This window comes from Myotis brandtii, unplaced genomic scaffold, assembly GCF_000412655.1.
Source record: "Myotis brandtii unplaced genomic scaffold, ASM41265v1 scaffold1052, whole genome shotgun sequence".
Taxonomy (NCBI): Eukaryota; Metazoa; Chordata; class Mammalia; order Chiroptera; family Vespertilionidae; genus Myotis; species Myotis brandtii.
In genome coordinates, this window is record NW_005353545.1 from 384756 (window position 1) to 402914 (window position 18159).

The following is an 18159-nucleotide window of genomic DNA, read 5'->3' on the forward strand; positions in this document are numbered from 1 at the left end:
TTGATATCTGGTATTGAGATCCCACCTACTTTGTTCTTCTTTCTCATGATTGCTGCAGCTATTCGAGGTCTTTTTTAATTCCAGATGAATTTTTGGAACGTTCGTTCTAGATCTGTGAAATTCTTCTGAGGTTTATGAATTCATATTATGGAGCATTGGTGAGGCATGTCTTTGATCTCATCATTTACTTTTCATGCAGACCAGGGCAAATATATGTATGAGATTCAGAAGCTATAATTTATGACAGCTCTTCTATTGTATGTGCAAATGAGCAATAGTAGGATATAATCACTATCTAGGTTCTGGGACTTTTCCTCACTGAGTACTATGGGGTTAATAGTTTTCCTCATATGTCATCTAGGTCTCATTTTCTCCTATTGAGCCATTTTAAAAAAATGGGCTGAGGCCTTTTCTAGTTGTCGCCACCTCCCACTGTCCAGTTGAGGCGGGCATCTCAGGGATTTCCACCATGATGCTGGCCCACATACCCAGTTCTTTGTTTTTATATTTTCTTCCTACATTATGTTTGGGGACATTCAGTAACCATTTCCATTAAAAGTCAAGTATGCTGCCCTAGCCTGTTTGGCTCAGTAGATAAGAGTGTCAGCCTGTGGACCAAAGGGTCCTGGGGTGTTTCTCTCACATCGATGTTTCTCTCTGTCTGTCCCTCTCTCTTCCACTCTACCTAAAAAAATCAATGGAAAAATAGCCTCGGGTGAGGATTAATAAACAAACAAACAAATAAACAAAAGTTGAGTATGCTGAAGATAGATCACAGAGACCTATTTCCTATAGGGAGAGAGATAGAAACAATGATGAGAAAGAAGCACTGATCAGTTGCCTCCTGCATGTTCCCTAGGAGGAACCAAGAACCTGGGCATGTGGTGCACAGGATGACATGCAACCAACTGAACCAAACCAGCCAGGAAAATCTACAAAGATCTTTGACTCTGAAAAACTGTTGTAAGTCCTTATTCTCTGAGGGTGAGATCTGAAACCTATAAATTGGTACAGTGTGGAAACTCTAATCAGAGTATGCTGGATATTCAAGGCCAGTTTGCCATACACAGGTGCAAAAGCAAGGACACAGTAATCTTATTGTATATACTGTGCAGGCATGCCCTTTTATAATCCAAATATTGATGTCACTGTTTGGCAGGAAGCCTCTTTTGTCTGAATTATTATAAAGATGTGTTACTGACCAGCTAGATGGCTGCTTTGTGGGCTCCTATGTTTACTGCAGCTGTTTTTGTGAGGTTACTTTGTACAGCTGCTTTATGAGGCTACTTTGAGGAACTGTTTTGTCTAATGGCTCCTTGCTACTTGGCCTGCAATAAAGTCTCTCTTATATGCCTATGACTTATATCTTCATCCACTATCTGGTGTCCAAGTGGGTACAGCCTCTGGCAGAGGAGAACCTGTGCTCCCACCTACAGGTATTGTTTCAGAATTTACCTGGTGACCAAAAAACACACAGCGGGTACTCAGAAGATTCAGGAAAAAACCCTTTATTTGCAGATGTACTAGTATGGTGTGGGGAGCAGCTATAGGATTAAGCCTCGGACTGACCTGTTGGCAAAGTCACAAACAAGTCCCAGCTTAGAGGGCACAGTCCTCTTAGCATAATTAGGCTTCCTAGATCTTATCTGGGAAGCTAATGGGCTGAGGGAGGTGCAAGAAATAGCTAAAACAAGTGAAACTCACAAGAACAGTGTAACTATGGTCAAAATAAGTGAAACTCATAAGAACAGTATAACTATGGTAACCACTACCTTGTTTACCTCTGACTATAAAATAAAGGCTCAACTTGCCTCTGTATCTCTCTCTGTGGCCTCAGCCAGGCACAGGGAAGATCCACGGAGAACAAAGCTGTCTCCGTGTCCTTTATTCTTTGCTGACTCTGTCCACACCTTTGGGAACTCCTGGACCACTGGGGCTGGACCCTGGCAATACGGTGACTTAGGGGAGTCATTCTCCAAAGCCTAAGCACCGAATATGAAGGGTCTCTCCCATTTATACCCTTTCTTTGTCTCCCCAAATATGGAACAGGATTAGGGACTTTTCGAGGGCTTTGCAGTTCCTCTGTGGGTTGGGATGGGGGAAGTGAGATTACACCCAAAGGCCTGGCCTGGGTGGGGCCAGTAACCTCCCCTCTGGCTAAGCTGTTAAATTCTTGGTTTCTGGCCCTTGTAAACTGGGAGTATTTTGGAAAACAGATTATTGCCTCTGGAAGGGGCCGAGACCTAATCATAGGCTAATAAGAATGTGCATTAGGATACTGGTTACTGGCACAGATTCAGATTGCTAACCCTCCACCCCCAGGTTCCCCCCTATATTCTCCTTCAGCATCTTCAGAACAATCCTATATAATAAAAAGGATAATATGCAAATAGACCGAATGGTGGAACAACTGGAACAACTGAATTTCTGCCACAGTATAAGAAATTTAAGTAATTATACCCAAACCTGGCTTAATGAAATCTACTTTCTTTTTCACAGAGATGAGAAGACCCAAACCAAAGTTATATCAGAGGGCATGTTCTCTACCATTTATATTATTAAAAATATTTGAAAAACCTGAGTACAGTTTTGCTTATTAAGAAAAATAAATATTGGTAGTTAACAAATAACAGGGAAAACCTGGGTATATGCTCTAAACTGTACAGAAAGAGAGCAAGGAAACTGCTTTGAGAGAGATGGGAAACTTGGAAGTGCAATAAAGGTGGTTACATGTCTCATCCATGCCATATCATAGATATTAGGGACATTGTGAGGACTGAAAAAGGCCTCTCCTTTTTTTTTTTTTTTTTTTTTTTTGCTGTAGCCTTTCACAATTTATGAGGAGCACCTCATAATTAAACCCCGAGATTATTGGCTCTTCTGATTTAAGCAGGCTCTATTCAAATAGCCAAGATAGATAAGGCTGTGCCAAAAGGCTGCATTCTATCTCTAACCTCTCCTCTCTGCTGTTTTAACAATTCCAGGATAATTTGCACTAGTCTTTAGGAGCCCCTTCCCTTCAAACCCAAGCATCTTCCCTTTGAACCCTTTGTAATTATTGTTCTGAGCTTGTCTTACAGGTTTTGGGGAAAACTGGTAAGACACATTCTCAGCAATAACCTAAAATAATACATTGACATATATGTAGTGTGGACGAAAGGGGCCACAGGCTAACCGGACCAGCTCAGAGAAGGCCTGCATGGCAGTCTTGCAAACTCAGAGACCTAAAATAACCACAAAGGATGGTCTAAAATTAAACTTTAACTAAAAGCAGTTATGGTGGGTAGTCACCTCTTAGGTCGGTATCTTCCCTCACAAGAGCCTATTGTCCTGTTGCATCTAAGATAACTATCCTGAACCTACCTATGTAAAAGAAGTTTCTATTATTTCACTCTTTATCCAATCCCAGGGGTTTCTCCCCACCCCCACCTTTTGCTTTCTCCCACCTCCCTAATCTATCACCAATGGATTTCTAGTAACCCACTTACATCTCCTTTGATTGTAATGTATAAAAATAGGTGAAAAACAGCCATTCTCCTGAACATTATGCCAATCTGTTGAGATTCTGCTTCCTGGCAACTGTCAACAGTTTGGCTCAAATAAACTCACAGAAATTCTTACAGGTTTGAGTGTTTTTATGTTAACAGTAGTGATTATTTTCTGTGCTTATCCCTTTTAATCACAATTGTATTTGTTTTGTTCAGTCCAATTGTGGATGAAAAAAGGGCCACATGCTAACCTAACTCAAGGAAGGCCTGAGTACTTTGCAAACTCAAGAGATCTAAAGTAATCACAAAGGATGGTCTGAAAACCTTTAATAAAAAAGCAGTTTGTAGTGGGTAGTCATGCCCTAGGTAAGTATCTTCCCTGGCAAAGATCAACTTAGATCTTTACTGAGCCTATTGTCTTCTTGCATCTAAGATAACATACCTGTGGAATGTCAGGGTAACTTGTAACTTCCCTTTTTCTGAACTGCTCAGGGCACAACAAATGGCACTGGGTTGGAGACCACAAATTCCCTCATTATAATTGATATTGAGTTCATTGTTGACTGTATTTTTTGTACCCACCTATGGTAAAAGAAGCATGTGTCTATCATTTTCCTCTTTATCCAATCCCAGAGGTCTCCCCTCTCCCCACCTTTGATGTAATTTATAAAAATAGATGAAAAAGTACCATTCTCTGGAGTGCTATATCAATATGCTGAGATTTTGCTTCCCGGCAGTTGTTGACAGTTTTGGCTCAAATGAACTCACAAAATTCTTTACAAGTTTGAATCTTTTTTTATGTCAACACAATAAATTTTTTCTATCAATTCAATTGAACTTGAGCTCATTAATTCATACAAATACAGTACAATCTCCTTACTTGTAGATTCTGTATTTAGCAACTTGCCTACTCAGTAAAATTTGTCAACTCAATATCAATACTCATGTGGTCATGCACAGAGCAAAAAAAATAAAAATGTTGTTGCCTGCCATGAATGGTTTCAGATAAGGTAGAATTGTTATATTGTAAATCAGAAGACGTCTTAATCAATAAGTCAAATTTACTTGGAGTCCTTTTCATTTTGCTAGCATGAATGTAATGTACCCCGTGAATCACATAAGGATGCCTCAAGAAGTTGAATTAAGGAGTCACATTTATTTTGAAGCCGGGACTACGAGGGGGCATTTTGCTCTCCAAATCTCATGGTGATTAAGTAGCTGCAACACCAGATTTATATAAGAAAAATCACAAAGGTATTGATTACATCTCCGGGTTTGGATGTGGGGCTGGTCAAGGAGGAGAGCCTGGAACTGGATGACCCTGGTGTTTGACATCCATCGCTCCAGAGCACCTCGGAGGAGGGCTTCAATGGCATGGGGTGTTGTCAGGGCTAGTTCCTGGCCCAGAGTCAGCTTGTCCACCACCTTTACCAGCAATGCTGTGGTGGCCACTGCCTGGAGGCACGCAGGCTATTCTGCTGCCACAGCATCTAGTCTCTTAGACAGATAGGCTTAGGTCTCTTCCAGGGATCTAGAATCTGGGTGGGAATCCCTCTGGCAAAGCCCCTTACCTCACTCACATAGAGGTGGAAGGGCTTCGTGACATCCAGTAAGGCTAGGGCAGGTGCTGAGACAAGAGCCTTCTTTTTGGGGTCCACAGTCCTCTTTAGTGTCTGGAAAAAGGCAGTAAAAACCATCAGTCTTATGGTTTTCTGGACTGATGCCTTTCAGAGGTCTTGGGTCCCACTGGCTTCGTCAAGATTGAATAGGCTGCCCCAGAGTACACCAGGAAACTAACTGGGGGTCCTATTTATAAAAATTATTATTCTGGGCTCTAAGGGGTTCAAGGAAAAGGAGTCCTGGTCCTATTAGTCCCCTTCCCTGAGTATAAATCCTTCAGAGCCTAGGTTTTCCCCTGGGTCTTCCTTTGTTAACCTACTAGGATATTCTCTCTTCCAGTGCCCCTTCTTCCTACAATAGGCATACTAATTCCTTCCTAGTTTGCTGCTGGCCTTTTCTTTTCTTTTGTCCTGTTTCTCCTCTGGGGTGTCCATATTGTTAAAGACTTTCTGGGCTACCTCTATGGCTGTGACCGATTCATTCCTTCAAATCCTTCTAATTTTTGGAGTTTCTTTTTCTAGCTGCCACCTTTTTGAGCACCTCCCACCCACAACATAACATGGTGAAAAGTGTCCAAGGAGGCCTTGTCTCCCGGGGTTCTTGAGTCTCACTGGGAAAAGCGCTTGCCTCCAGCCAGCAATGGTGGCATGGTGGGACCAGCGGCCCTTTACGCTGGCCAGGGGAAACACACCCTGCAATCAGACTCCCTGTCCTCTCATAAAAGCCCCTTTGTTTGAGTGTGTTTCCATTAAAAAGTACTGATTTTAAAAACTAATAACTTAAAAGCTGTCACACACACAAAAGAACCAAATGGTCCACAAAACATTCTCCTTTCCTTCTGGAGGTTTCACAATGTATTGTAATCATTAACCAGTGTTTTACTATTAAATTTAAATGGCCAATTGAGACAAATAGTTCTGAGACTGTTCCTCCACTACTGATTAAAACTGGGGTGACAGGTGTTGGGAATAAGATTCATTTAGCCTTCTTATAAATGGTTGACTTTAGAATTCGGTCTCTACTTTAAACCTTTCAAGACCACAATTGTTACAACTTTATACCTTTAAATTAATGAACATAGACATAAATTTTATTTTGTTAGGCGGGCCGATTCCACCTCTGATAGAGAACAAGCACCCCTGGGAAAAGAAAACCCAGCGGCTGCTCGGGGTGTTTTGCTATCCATCAGAGAATTCAGCCTTAAAGAAACCAAGCGTGTTTTTTTCTCTCGCAGACTTCCACACTTACATGAACAAATAATTATACCAAGGCAGAAAAACAAACATCTGCACCTACACCCTTTAGTGAACAAGTACTTTTACAAGCCTTGGGATCTGAGCAGATAGCAGGAACACCGCCCAAGTCCCCTGATAAGGGCCTGACTTTCCCACTTCCCAGGACAGGATTCTTGACCCATGTCTGGGCCCGACAGAAATGGCGCTCATACTGACCAAAGAAAACAAGACTAATAGACTTGACAAACAGATAAATGCCTCAGCACACAACCTAGGGGAATTTTCTGGGAGCTGGATTCCCGTGGATGCAGGGAGATTGTTATTGTTGCCAATTCGGCCAAGGGAAGGAGTGAGCAAACACCGCTGCCTGCCTCTGTTTCTGCTTCTACTGGTTCTGCTGCCGCTGCTGCCGCTGGTGAGTGGGAGGGACCAGCAAGGAAAAGGAAAAAATATTAAAATCGCTGTCGGAGTCCACCAGGGACTGCGAGGGGAAAGTCGTCTGGAATCCATTGTTGACCTGTGAAAAAGAGTGCTTAATTGGGGAGGGACAGTCGGAGTGTGGTGGTGAGTCACTGAACTCACCGGCTGGGAGAGCGGCTGAAGCCCTGGCCACCAGGAAAGAGGGGTGAGTGTGCCTGAACCACCACTGCCACCATCTGGGCCTGCCTCTGCCCAGACATTAAGAGAAAAGTGTGGAAGGTCACCTCAGGAGAGCTGAAGTCCCTCAAGGAACCTTGATATATATTAGGTCAGTAATCCACTCAATCCCCCAAAGGTTAAAGAGGAAGGAAAGAACCATTCAATGTCCTCCAAGAGGGTTTCGGCAAAATGAAAACCAAAAACCAAAGCCAAGAGTAGCCTCTGACGTTTCAGGGCAACTCCAAAGATGAAGTTATGGCTGCGTCCAGCCCTTCTCCCACTCCACAAGTGACTGGTCCCAAGAACAAAAACTCGCCTCTAGAGGATTTCTCAGGTGACTCCGAGGAATTTCATTTTAAAATATATATTTTATTGATTTTTTACAGAGAGGAAGGGAGAGGGACAGAGAGTTAGAAACATCTATGAGAGAGAAACATCTATCCACTGAGCCAAACCAGCCAGGGCAGGAATTTTATTTTTTAGGGACGGGCCAACATCCCCTGCCCACTCGCTGGATCTGAAGGGGAGTTCTCCAGGGACCTGGAAAACGTCTCAGGTTGCGCACCCTTAGAGTCCCCCCAGTCTCCACAACCAGCCCAGGGGAGGTTCGGCCTCCCTTGGTGTCCGAAACAGCACCCCTAGGGGCTGAATCTAGCTGGGGAGCCTCTAAATGTTGTAAAATACCCGAGAATTACACAAGGACGCCTCAAGAAGTCGAATTATGGAGTCACGTTTATTTGGAAGCTGGGACTATGAGGGGGCATTTTGCTCTCCAAATCTCATGGTGATTAAGTAACACCAGATTTATATAGGCAAAAATCACAAAGGTATTGATTATATCTCCTAGATTGAGCTGATTAGATATCTACAAAGATTAATTATAGTTTCCGGTCTTTGGGTGATTCGCAGGGTACATTACACACCCTAATCTTACAGAAATTATTTAGGAAAAAGACTATAAGCAAATAAAACAAGGTAATTACTGATTGTGATAAATGCTTGAATAATAAAATTATAAAGTCTCTGAATGTTAACATGGTGAGGAAATGTGTTCCTGACACTGTCAAAATGGGATGATTTATATAATTAGAAAATCAAAATAACGTTTCTATTACTTTAGCAAGCAAATAATGACAGAAGCCAAGTAGGCAGGGTTAAAATATTAAACAGCAATTCCCACCAGCAATTACCACTATGCTTCACTTAGGGGGCTCAGAGGAACTCTTGCTTCTCAAATTCTGGGGTCCAATATGGTGGAAGTCTTTCCTATTTATGTATTTTTCAGCTCTTTGTTTTCCAAATTTGGAACGAGACTTCTGGACCTTCTGAGAAAAAGTCCTGTGTGCTGGGATAGGGCCATGAGCATCAGCACTGACAAATCTGTCAGGGGCATAGTTTATGGCCTCTCTGGAATGGGGAATAGTCTTATTTTTCCCTATATTTAAGCAAGCAAACGTCTACAGAAGCCAGAATAGCAGGGTTAAATTTTAAACAGCAGTTTTTACCCAGGATGGAGGTTACTATGCTTCAGAATGAGGTGACAACCTGCCTTCATATTTTAGCTCCCACACTATAATAAAAGGTCTTTAAAAATCGATTGAGCACCAATTTTCAGTAATTTCTTTTCTTTTTGGTTCTGATTTTCCTGTGTGGATGAAAGGGGCCACATGCTAAACTGACAAGCTCAGGGAAGGCCTGTATGGCGGTCTTGCAAACTCAAGACCTAAAGTCACCACAAAGGATGGTCTGAAATTAAACTAACTAAAAGCAGTTATGGTGCTTAGTCACATCCTAAACTGGTATCTTCATCGATAAGGTCAACCTTTACCTTACCTGAGCCTACCTGTCTTTTAGCATACCCTTGTAATGTCGGATTAACTTGTAACTTCCCTTTTTCTGGACCCCTTGGGGCACAACCAAATGTGCTGGGCACCAGGACAGATACAACAGATTTCTTCACTGATATCATGTTCAATGTTCCTGCACCCACCTAAGTATGTGTCCATCATTTTACTTTTTATCCAATCCTAGGGGTTACCCCACTTTGCTTTCTCCTGCCTCTCTAGTCTATCACCAATGGATTTCACGTAATCCACCTACGTCCCTTCGATTGCAATGTATAAATGCAGAAGTAACCTGCCATTCTCCAGAGCATTATCTCAATCAGTTGAAGTTCTGCTTCCCCGAATTTGTCAACAGTTTGGCTTAAATAAACTCACAAAAATTCTTTACAGGTTTGAGTGTTTTTATGTTAACACCTGTTTAAAATGCCTTCTAAGGAAAGTACGTAAGGGCTATTTAGTGCACAAGAAGCCTGGGATGTGCCTAATGGAGAAAACACATGTGATAGATAAGAATCAGTTAGGTATGAGTTATAGTGGTGTTGGACTTGAGTTTAATGTTAATCAAGAACATATATTAGCCCTAACCGGTTTGGCTCAGTGGATAAAGCGTCGGCCTGTGGACTGAAAGGTCCCAGGTTCGATTCCGGTCAAGGGCATGTACCTTGGTTACAGGCACATCCCCAGTGGGAGGTGAGCAGGAGGCAGCTGATTGATGTTTCTAACTCTCTGTCCCTCTCCCTTCCTCTCTGTAAAAAAAAAAAAAAAAAAAAAGAACATATATTAGCCCTAACCGGTTTGGCTCAGTGGACAGAGCATTGGCCTGCGGATGAAGGGTCCCAGGTCCGATTCCAGTCAAGAGCATGTACCTGGGTTGCGGGCACATCGGGATGTGCAGAAGGCAGTTGATTGATATTTCTCTCTTATCAATGTTTCTAACTATCCCTCTCTGTAAAAATCAATAAAATATATTTTAAAAAAACATATTAAATACGATGTCTTTATAGAGAAACACATCACCATCACCACTCACCACCACCAACATTCATCACCATCCACCGCCACCATCAGCACCAACAAGCAAAGAATAGAATTTTACTATCCTAGTATATCTATCTTTACAGAAGTATGTCTCTTAAAGTGTAAATGTGTTTGCCAATAAAGAGTCCTATGTTTCTAAAAATTATAAAATGTTTGCCAATCTAGGGAATGCTAATTGTTCACTTTTACCTTTTCTCTCTACTTGATCCCTCCATAATCTGGCAATTCTTAATAAGTGAATCATGTCCAAGCCAGTTTGGCTCAGTGAATAGAACATAGGCCTGTGGACTGAAGGGTCCTAGGTTAAATTCTGGTCAAGGGCACATGCTCGGGTTGCGGGCTCTATCCCCAGTAGGTGGAGTGCAGGAGGCAGGAGATCAATGATTCTTTCTTATCATTGATGCTTCTCTCTCTCTCCCTTCCTCTCTGAAATCAATAAATATAAATATGAATATGAATATAAATATACACACACACACACACACACTCACATTTACATTTATACTAATAAAAGCCTAGGTGGCCCTTACGCCCTCGTGCAATGCCCTCACTTCATCACAAGATGGTGCCACAAGATGGCGGGCAGGGCAGGGCAGGGAAGTTGTAGGGGATCAGGCCAGCAGGCGAGCGCAGTTGGGGGTGATCGGGCCTCGAGGAGAGGGCAATGGATGGAGATTGGGCTGACAGGGGAGGGTAGTTGAGGGCAAATGGGCTGGCAGGGGAGGGCAGTTGGTGGCCATTAGGCCTGCAGGGAAAGGCAGTTGTGGGCAAGATCAGGCCTGCAGGGGAGGACAGTTGGGGGCAATCGGGCCGGCAGGGGAGGGCAGTTGGGTTGATTGGGCTGGCAGGCAGAAGCAGTTAGGGGCAGTAAGGCAGGCGAGTGGTTAGGAGCCAGCAGTCCTGGATTGTGAGAGGGATGTCCGACTGCCCTGAGGGGTCCCAGATTGGAGAGCGTGCAGGCTGTGCTGAGGGACAGCACTCCCCACCACCCTGTGCATGAATTTTGTGCACAGGGCTTCTAGTGTATATATAAATGAGTCATGACAATACATTGCTTTGCAAAAATCCAGTAAGACAACATGATGTCTAAGACATACCTGGATTCTGGATGTTGCCAAAAAGCCTTGAGGAACTGAGATGGACTCTCAGAGCCAATTGCAAAAATGACCTGATGTCTTGCTTGGTCATGTGGTTCATGACAATCTTTCCAGGAAGGAATGAAGGTTGCCTTCCTTATAGATGATAAGAAAGGAACCGCAAGACACCTTTGGTGCCTCAAGGACTTAAGGACATGACCCAAACCTATAGGTAGTCTAAGCACAGCCTGATGGTAACTATGGCCTTGGCTTCTCTGTCTTGAGGGCCTGATTGCTCACTAGAGCTCAACCTAAGAATTCCTTGTGAATGAAATTCTAGCCAAGCAAATTTGAGAAAACCTGTGCAATCCATTTGATCAATTACTACTCTTGTGGTTATGTGAATAACCAAGCCTAACTAAAATTGGATTTAATAGTCTCCTTAAATGTGAGGATAATCTTAGAAAAAAACAAAATTGTGTTTCAATGGAAATCACAATACCCAACTATAGATATTAAACTCCATTACAGCTGTCTTCCAAGTGTATTTTTAAGGCTATGTCTATGTATAGCATACAGATTTCAGGGGGGAAATGTTAGAAAATTTCCCTCAGCATCTGATGACATCGCCAGAGATGTTCTAACTAATTTAATGCTTTCATTCCAGCAAAAGTTTTGAATAGGGAAATCTTTACAACTGATTGATGATTTGCTGTGTGCATTAACCTCTGTGTTTTAAGTTTCTGTTCCTAGAACATATATCTATGTCCTTACTGTCTGAATTGCTTCCTCACACAATATAGGCCTTACTTTAGAAGCCATCTGCATCACCATCTTCTGAAATGAGACTTAAGGGTTTGGATTTATGATTAAGTCAATAAACATGGAAAGGATATCAATTTCACTGGAAACTATTTTCCCTTTTCTCCCCAAATTATTCAGACAAAGAAAGCCCACAATTTCTTTTTTTCTCTTTTTCTAAATGTGGAACGTTTCACGAATTTGCGTGTCATCCTTTTTTTTTTGCGTGCGCAGGGGCCATGCTAATCTTTTCTGTATCGTTCCAATTTTAGTATATGTGCTGCCGAAGCGAGCACAGCCCACAATTTCTTATGGGGAAATGTCAGAATATTTCCCTTAGCTTAATTTAAATTAAGTATGGTGGACAGAAGGACTTTAGACAGGGGCAACACACCTGCCTCCAGGGAAGTCACTCCTCCAATCTAATTGGGACACTAACTGGGAATACTATGCAGCAGTAAAAAAGAAGGATCTCTTATCCTTTGGGACATCATGAAGGACCTGGAGAGTATTATGCTAAGTGAAATAAGCTAGTCAGAGAGATGTATCTAATTAACAAAATAAACTGATGAACAAAATAGCTCCAGAAAAATGGAAGCATGGAACTGTCCAATCTGAGAGGGAAGGTGGGGTAGGGTGGGTGGGTGAAAAGAGATCAACCAAAGAACTTGTATGTGTATATCCTTGGACCCAGACAAGGATAGTGAAGGATATAAAGGGTGGAAGCCAGCTGGAAGAGGTCAAGGGGTGAAAAGAGGGTCATATGTAATACTTTCAAAAACAACGATTTAATTAAATAAGTAAATAAATAATTGACTTTTTATAAAAATGTACCCAAAGTATAAGAAAATTTTAAGGTGCTAATACTCTTTTGTCTTTTCTGTAAATCTTTGTAATAAAGGGTAAAAGGCAAATAGGTTTAGCACAAAACCTCAATGTGTCACAAATGTTGAATTCATGACAAGGTATGACAAAGAATTAATTTTAAAGTGCAATCCTTAAGAACAAAACAAAAGATAACAGAAAACAAAAGCACCATATGACAAATTCTTCATAAATCAAATTCTATTTGTGAATTCAGCAAAATAATTTCTATATAATAAAACAGCAAAATATTTAGGACAGGCCTCTTTGCAGGGACATTTGGGTTTGAATCAAATTCTAAAATATTACACACATTCAAAAGTTACCAATTCTTTTTTAAATATGGTATTAACTCATGAATTTCTTAGAATCCTGAAACAAATGATTTTTTCTAAAATACTACTTTAGAATTATATTAACAAGGTAGAAATTCATATTTTAATTAAACTCCACAACAGTAAGTTTTGGAATGGAAAAGGAATTGGGACAATTCTTTCTTTCAAGGAAAAATGTGACTGATTAGAAAATCAGGCAGATATCTTAGTGCTATGGTACCATGGTGGGATTCTGATGATGTTCACTTCACCAGACTCCAGTAGAAGCAAAACTTTAGAAACTTCATCTAATAAGCTGTATCAGAAGACAAAATAAGCACACCAAATACGATCTTCTATTATGCTTTATATATTCTGGCATAGCAAAATTTTGCATATTTATTTTAAACCTTTAAAATTCCTATTAACTATTCCCAATACATTCACATCCTTTTTTTCCATTAGAGACTGAATTGTCAACCATTAAGTATGAAGATTATATGTGTAAATAAAAACTGCTTGTTGGTCACATATCCCCCTTGCTTTTTATTTATTCTTGTTATGAGAAATCAACAAGATTTATATTTTAAAAAACTCATAGAATAGTTATAAAATAATTTATATATCAATAACTATTGAATATTGGGCAATATAGCTATCACTTTTGGGAAACTGCTATCATTCAGGTAATTTTGTCTTCATTGGCTACACAAACTTAGTGTGAAGCCATGTTAAATTTTTCCACATTATCCGTGTGAGTGATGTGGATACACTCTTTTATGTTACCTTTTTATTTATTTATTTATTTTGGTAAAGGATTGATTGAACTGCCATGAAGCAAACAATACTGGTTGCAGAATTCAGTAGACGTAAGAAAATTATTTTTTGTATTTGTCAGTCATTCCATCAAAAAAATTTTAGCATAAGAATTAAGTTAAACATTAATATATACTATATACCCCTTTGCCATTTATATATTATCAACCACTAATTATAAAACACTATATACTTTCTCCTGCAGGTGGCTTATATATTGACAGCAAATTTTTGCAAATGAGATAGTGAATAGACTATCCAATTCACGTTGAACAATTTGTCTAATTGTTTTAGATACTAGCTACACAGAAAAAGTTTGGAATGTAAGGCCTGAGTGCATGATCTTAATGGAACCAGTTATGGACATTTCACTGATCCCTCATTTGAGATGAGGAAACATCTTCATTGCCTTCATCACTTTGTGTTCGCTGGTCACTTTTCTGATGTTTGTTCAAGTGATGTGCTGCTGGCCCTGTATATGGCTGTCCATGCACATAATTATTCTGGGAGGGTAAAAGAGATCTCCATGTCAAACTTTTCACATATTAAAATTAAAAATCACAGACTAAAATTTTTCTGAAAGTAGGTATATGTCTTATTTCTAGGGATTTATATTTTAAAAAAACTCATGTAGTAGTTCTAAAATAATTTATATATCAATTCCCATTTTGCAAAGAAAGTTAAGTACCGAATGATAGTATTTGAACAAAAAAAGCAAACAAATCTGTAAGGTTTATTTAACCTTCATCAAGAGTGTTTTAAGAGTGCTTATTTCCAACTGCTCTTCTAAGACATTGATTTTCCAAGTATGGTCCCTACACCATCAGCAACAGCATCACTTAGGAATTTGTTAGATATGTAAACTCTTGCACCCCACGTCCACACCTACTGAATTAAATAATGTGGGGAAGGGGTACTCAGCAATCTGTTTTTAACAAGTGCCTTTAGGTGATTCTGTGGCACATTCAATTTAAGAACCATTACCTTAAAAGATCCAAATTAGTGACATTTGAGGTATAAACTCAAAAAAAATCTCAGAAATTTTTCCCTAAAAATTTTGTTTTTGAATGAAAATTTCATTATCTATTTCATGTTATTTTTTCAAGTGAACTATTATAAAATCAAATTTTTGATTAATTTTTTTACAACTAAATATTGCAGCAAAAGCAAGGTACGTTTGTTAACATTTAATAATTAGTTTTAGGTTACTACTAGAGGCCCGGTGCACGAATTTGTGCATGGGTGGGGTCTGACTGGCCTGCCCCAATAGGGGCTGATTGGGCTGGGCCGGCTGGAGGGAAGGGGTGTGAGCAGTTGGCTGGCCAGCTACACCACCGATTGGGGTGAGGAGGGCCAATCAGGGGCAGGGCTCGCCAGGGGAGGGGCTGTGAGTGGTTGGTGGACCAGCCCCGCCCCCTGGTTGAACTCCAGGTTGAACTCTCGATCAAGGGTACAATGTGTATATTAGCCTTTTATTATATAGGATGAAATATATTTTTATTAACTACAACTATTAGCCCTTGGTTGACAAAAATAATATCATAGGGGTAGGTCAAACATGCTTCAACATAACCCCACCTTAACCACTACTTTTTGATCATTTGTCTACGCTATTTAGATAATCACATTATTACTTTACTAGAGACCCCGTGCACGGGGGTGGGGGGTCTCCTCAGCCCCACCTGCACCCTTGGGGTATGTCCTCCTGGGGATCAGGCCTAAACCGGCAGTCAGACATCCCTCTCGCAATCTGGGGTGCTGCATGCACCAGTGACCATACTTTGTATACAGGTGAAAGGCATCTTGATGTTCTATGGGCAGCTACATTTTTTTGCCCTAATTATAAAAAAGTAGTACATAACATGACCCTTCTGAGGCAATAGTACCATTTTCCTCATCTTATGGGTGGAAAAACTAAAGCAGAGAGAAGTTAAGTAATTAGCTTTGTCACAAAGTTGTAAGTATCAGAATCAGCAATGGTGCCAAAAAGTCAGAATCCATGCATGTCATTGCTGCATTATCTTGTTTTAGAGTAACCTTGCCAGGTATTAATTTTTAAATCTAAGAGTCTGTTTCCAATATATAGAGTAGGGTCTCTGGGCCTGGCTGGCCATCAGGACCCATCTATGAGGTGACCAGTGGGCGGGGCTATCAGGGGGCCCCCCGTTGGCACCAACCTTGGCTGGCAGCCTAGTACCGCCTGCTGGCCAGCCCTGCCCCCCGCCTCCCTCTGCGGGATGACTGGCAGGCGGGAAGATGGGGAGGTCCCTGCTGGCACCTGCCTTGGGTGGTGGCCTGGCACCACCCACCAGCCCCGCCTCCACTGGTCATCTCCCTCTCAGCGGGCAGATGTTCAACGCTCAATGCATTGAGTGTCTGCCTCCTGATGTTCAGTGTGTGTCATAGTGACCAGTCATTCTGCCGTTTGGTCAATTTGCATATTAGGGTTTTATTATATAGGATAGGCATAGCTAATAAGTTAAAATATATATAAAAAAGAGTTAAATACTTTTTAAGAAACCCTAACTTTGTTTAGGGATAAATAAAAATGAAACAAACTACTATTTACCTGTTGAGAGTGAGATCCAGATGAATTAGGATATAATGGGACATCTTCTGGTAGAGATGACTCATGCTCATCAGTGGCATCTTGATCATCTGGCTCCTAATTTTAAATATAAAAAGAGATTAAGAATTTGATTATGAAAGCAACTTGAATTATTTTTTAGGGTCATAGAGTCTTGTGCTCTGTTAAGGAATATTTTACTTCATTTAATTACTCTAGAGAGATAACCATGACTCTTCTGGGCTAGGCTAACCCCAAAGAGCCTCGCCTCGCCTTGCCTCACCACACCAGGCCAGACCCGAACAGCTATAGTAATCAAGCTTCATTTGATTACTTATAGGAGTTGCAACTTTAAATGGATTCTTAATCTCCTTATTTTGAGATAAATTTGGGAAGAATCCACAAAGCTGACCCCTTTAACACCATTTACTGTAGATAAAATAATTTACAATAAGAGAAAAAAACTCAGATTCCTAGATGTATAATTTTTAGACAATTTCATAGGTACTTGTTCAAAATAATTAGAGTTAACAAGATCCTTTGATTACTTAAGAACAAACCAATCAACAGTAACCAATACAATCAATAAAATGATAACACAAACATAATTTACACAATAAACACTGGACTATAAGTTAAAAAAATACTTTTCTTTTTTCCATTTCTACCTGCTGCCTACTAGTGGCTTTTTTTTTTTTTTTTTTTTTTTTTTTTCCTTCTCTTGGACAGAGTTCACAAGCTTTTGCAAGTGTTATCCTAGCACTATGTGATCTCTCTAAGAAATAATCATTTGATGTCTCATTGCTTTGTACTGGAAGAGACCAATTATTGTAAGTGTATTGAGGATTGCCAGTATATGGTCTTCTTTCGAGTTCATCTCCAAGCCATTCCACTGCCCAGGTCCACTTTCTTTTAAGATCTCCATTACTCTTAAAACAAACAAACAAACAAACAAAACAAAAACAATTATGTAAAAGAATTTGGAATAATTTACTATGTTAACTTAAAATACTAATTTTTCAGAATTTCTTTTAAAGCAGTCCTTAATTATGATTCAGATTGTAACAAAATTATAAGAAATAATTCTCACCTGTAATATTTGGTAACCAACAGAACAATTGTTAAAGAGAGCTACCATACATTTTATGCATTGGTATGCTCTTTTTTGATAGTGATTTTTAGAACGCTGGATTGTATCAAATAAACCATCTCGATCATCTGGAATTCCTTTAAGTGCATTATGAATTCTAAAAAAGAACCAGATATAAAATTTTGTAATGTCTAGGATTAACATTGTAGTGACTATTGTCTGCCATTCAATACATGTTTTGATTTAATCATCTACTCTATTTAACTCTAGAGTTAATTATCCAAGAAGGCAGCATTCATAAATTCATTTAATAGATGAGAAATCAATTACAGAAGTCAAACAGCTTATGGATGTCAGAAATAGCAAAATGGAGAACTGGCTAACAGTTTGACCCAAAAATCAGCAATCTTAAAAAATTACTATTAATACAAAATAATTTTGCTATATCGTAATTTAAATGCATTACTAAATGTGAATTTAGTTTACCAATATTACATGATTTTAAATTAAATTAAACTACAACTGATTTCATGACTGCTTCAGTTGAGAATAATTTGAGTTATCATTTTTTAAGATTGCATTTGTAGAGTAAGGTTCTAATGACTATGGTAGTCCTATAATTTGGCAGTACAAAATTAACTTGAATACTAATTACTAGAATACATAGTGGTAGGTAAAGCTATTTTCACTGGCAACAGTATAATTTGGCTGATTTTGCTAATCCTATCTAATAAAAGAGAAACATGGTAATTAGCCATACGGCCGCTA

At 40.0% G+C, this 18159-nt stretch overlaps 1 protein-coding gene across 1 annotated transcript in view; it reads right to left on the minus strand.

Annotated features, from left to right (window-relative positions):
* Nucleotides 1-12572: 12572 nt before the first annotated feature.
* The window catches only part of LOC102261911 (probable ubiquitin carboxyl-terminal hydrolase FAF-X), a 292998-nt gene continuing 287411 nt past the window's right edge, over nucleotides 12573-18159 (minus strand). Inside the window, exons 42-45 of the mRNA XM_014540284.1 lie at nucleotides 17392-17548; nucleotides 17020-17230; nucleotides 16305-16402; nucleotides 12573-14238 (exon numbers count right to left, since the gene is read on the minus strand). Of these exons, the coding sequence (XP_014395770.1) occupies nucleotides 14104-14238; nucleotides 16305-16402; nucleotides 17020-17230; nucleotides 17392-17548 (601 nt within the window). The 3' untranslated portion in view covers nucleotides 12573-14103. The remainder of the gene's footprint in view (nucleotides 14239-16304; nucleotides 16403-17019; nucleotides 17231-17391; nucleotides 17549-18159) is intronic.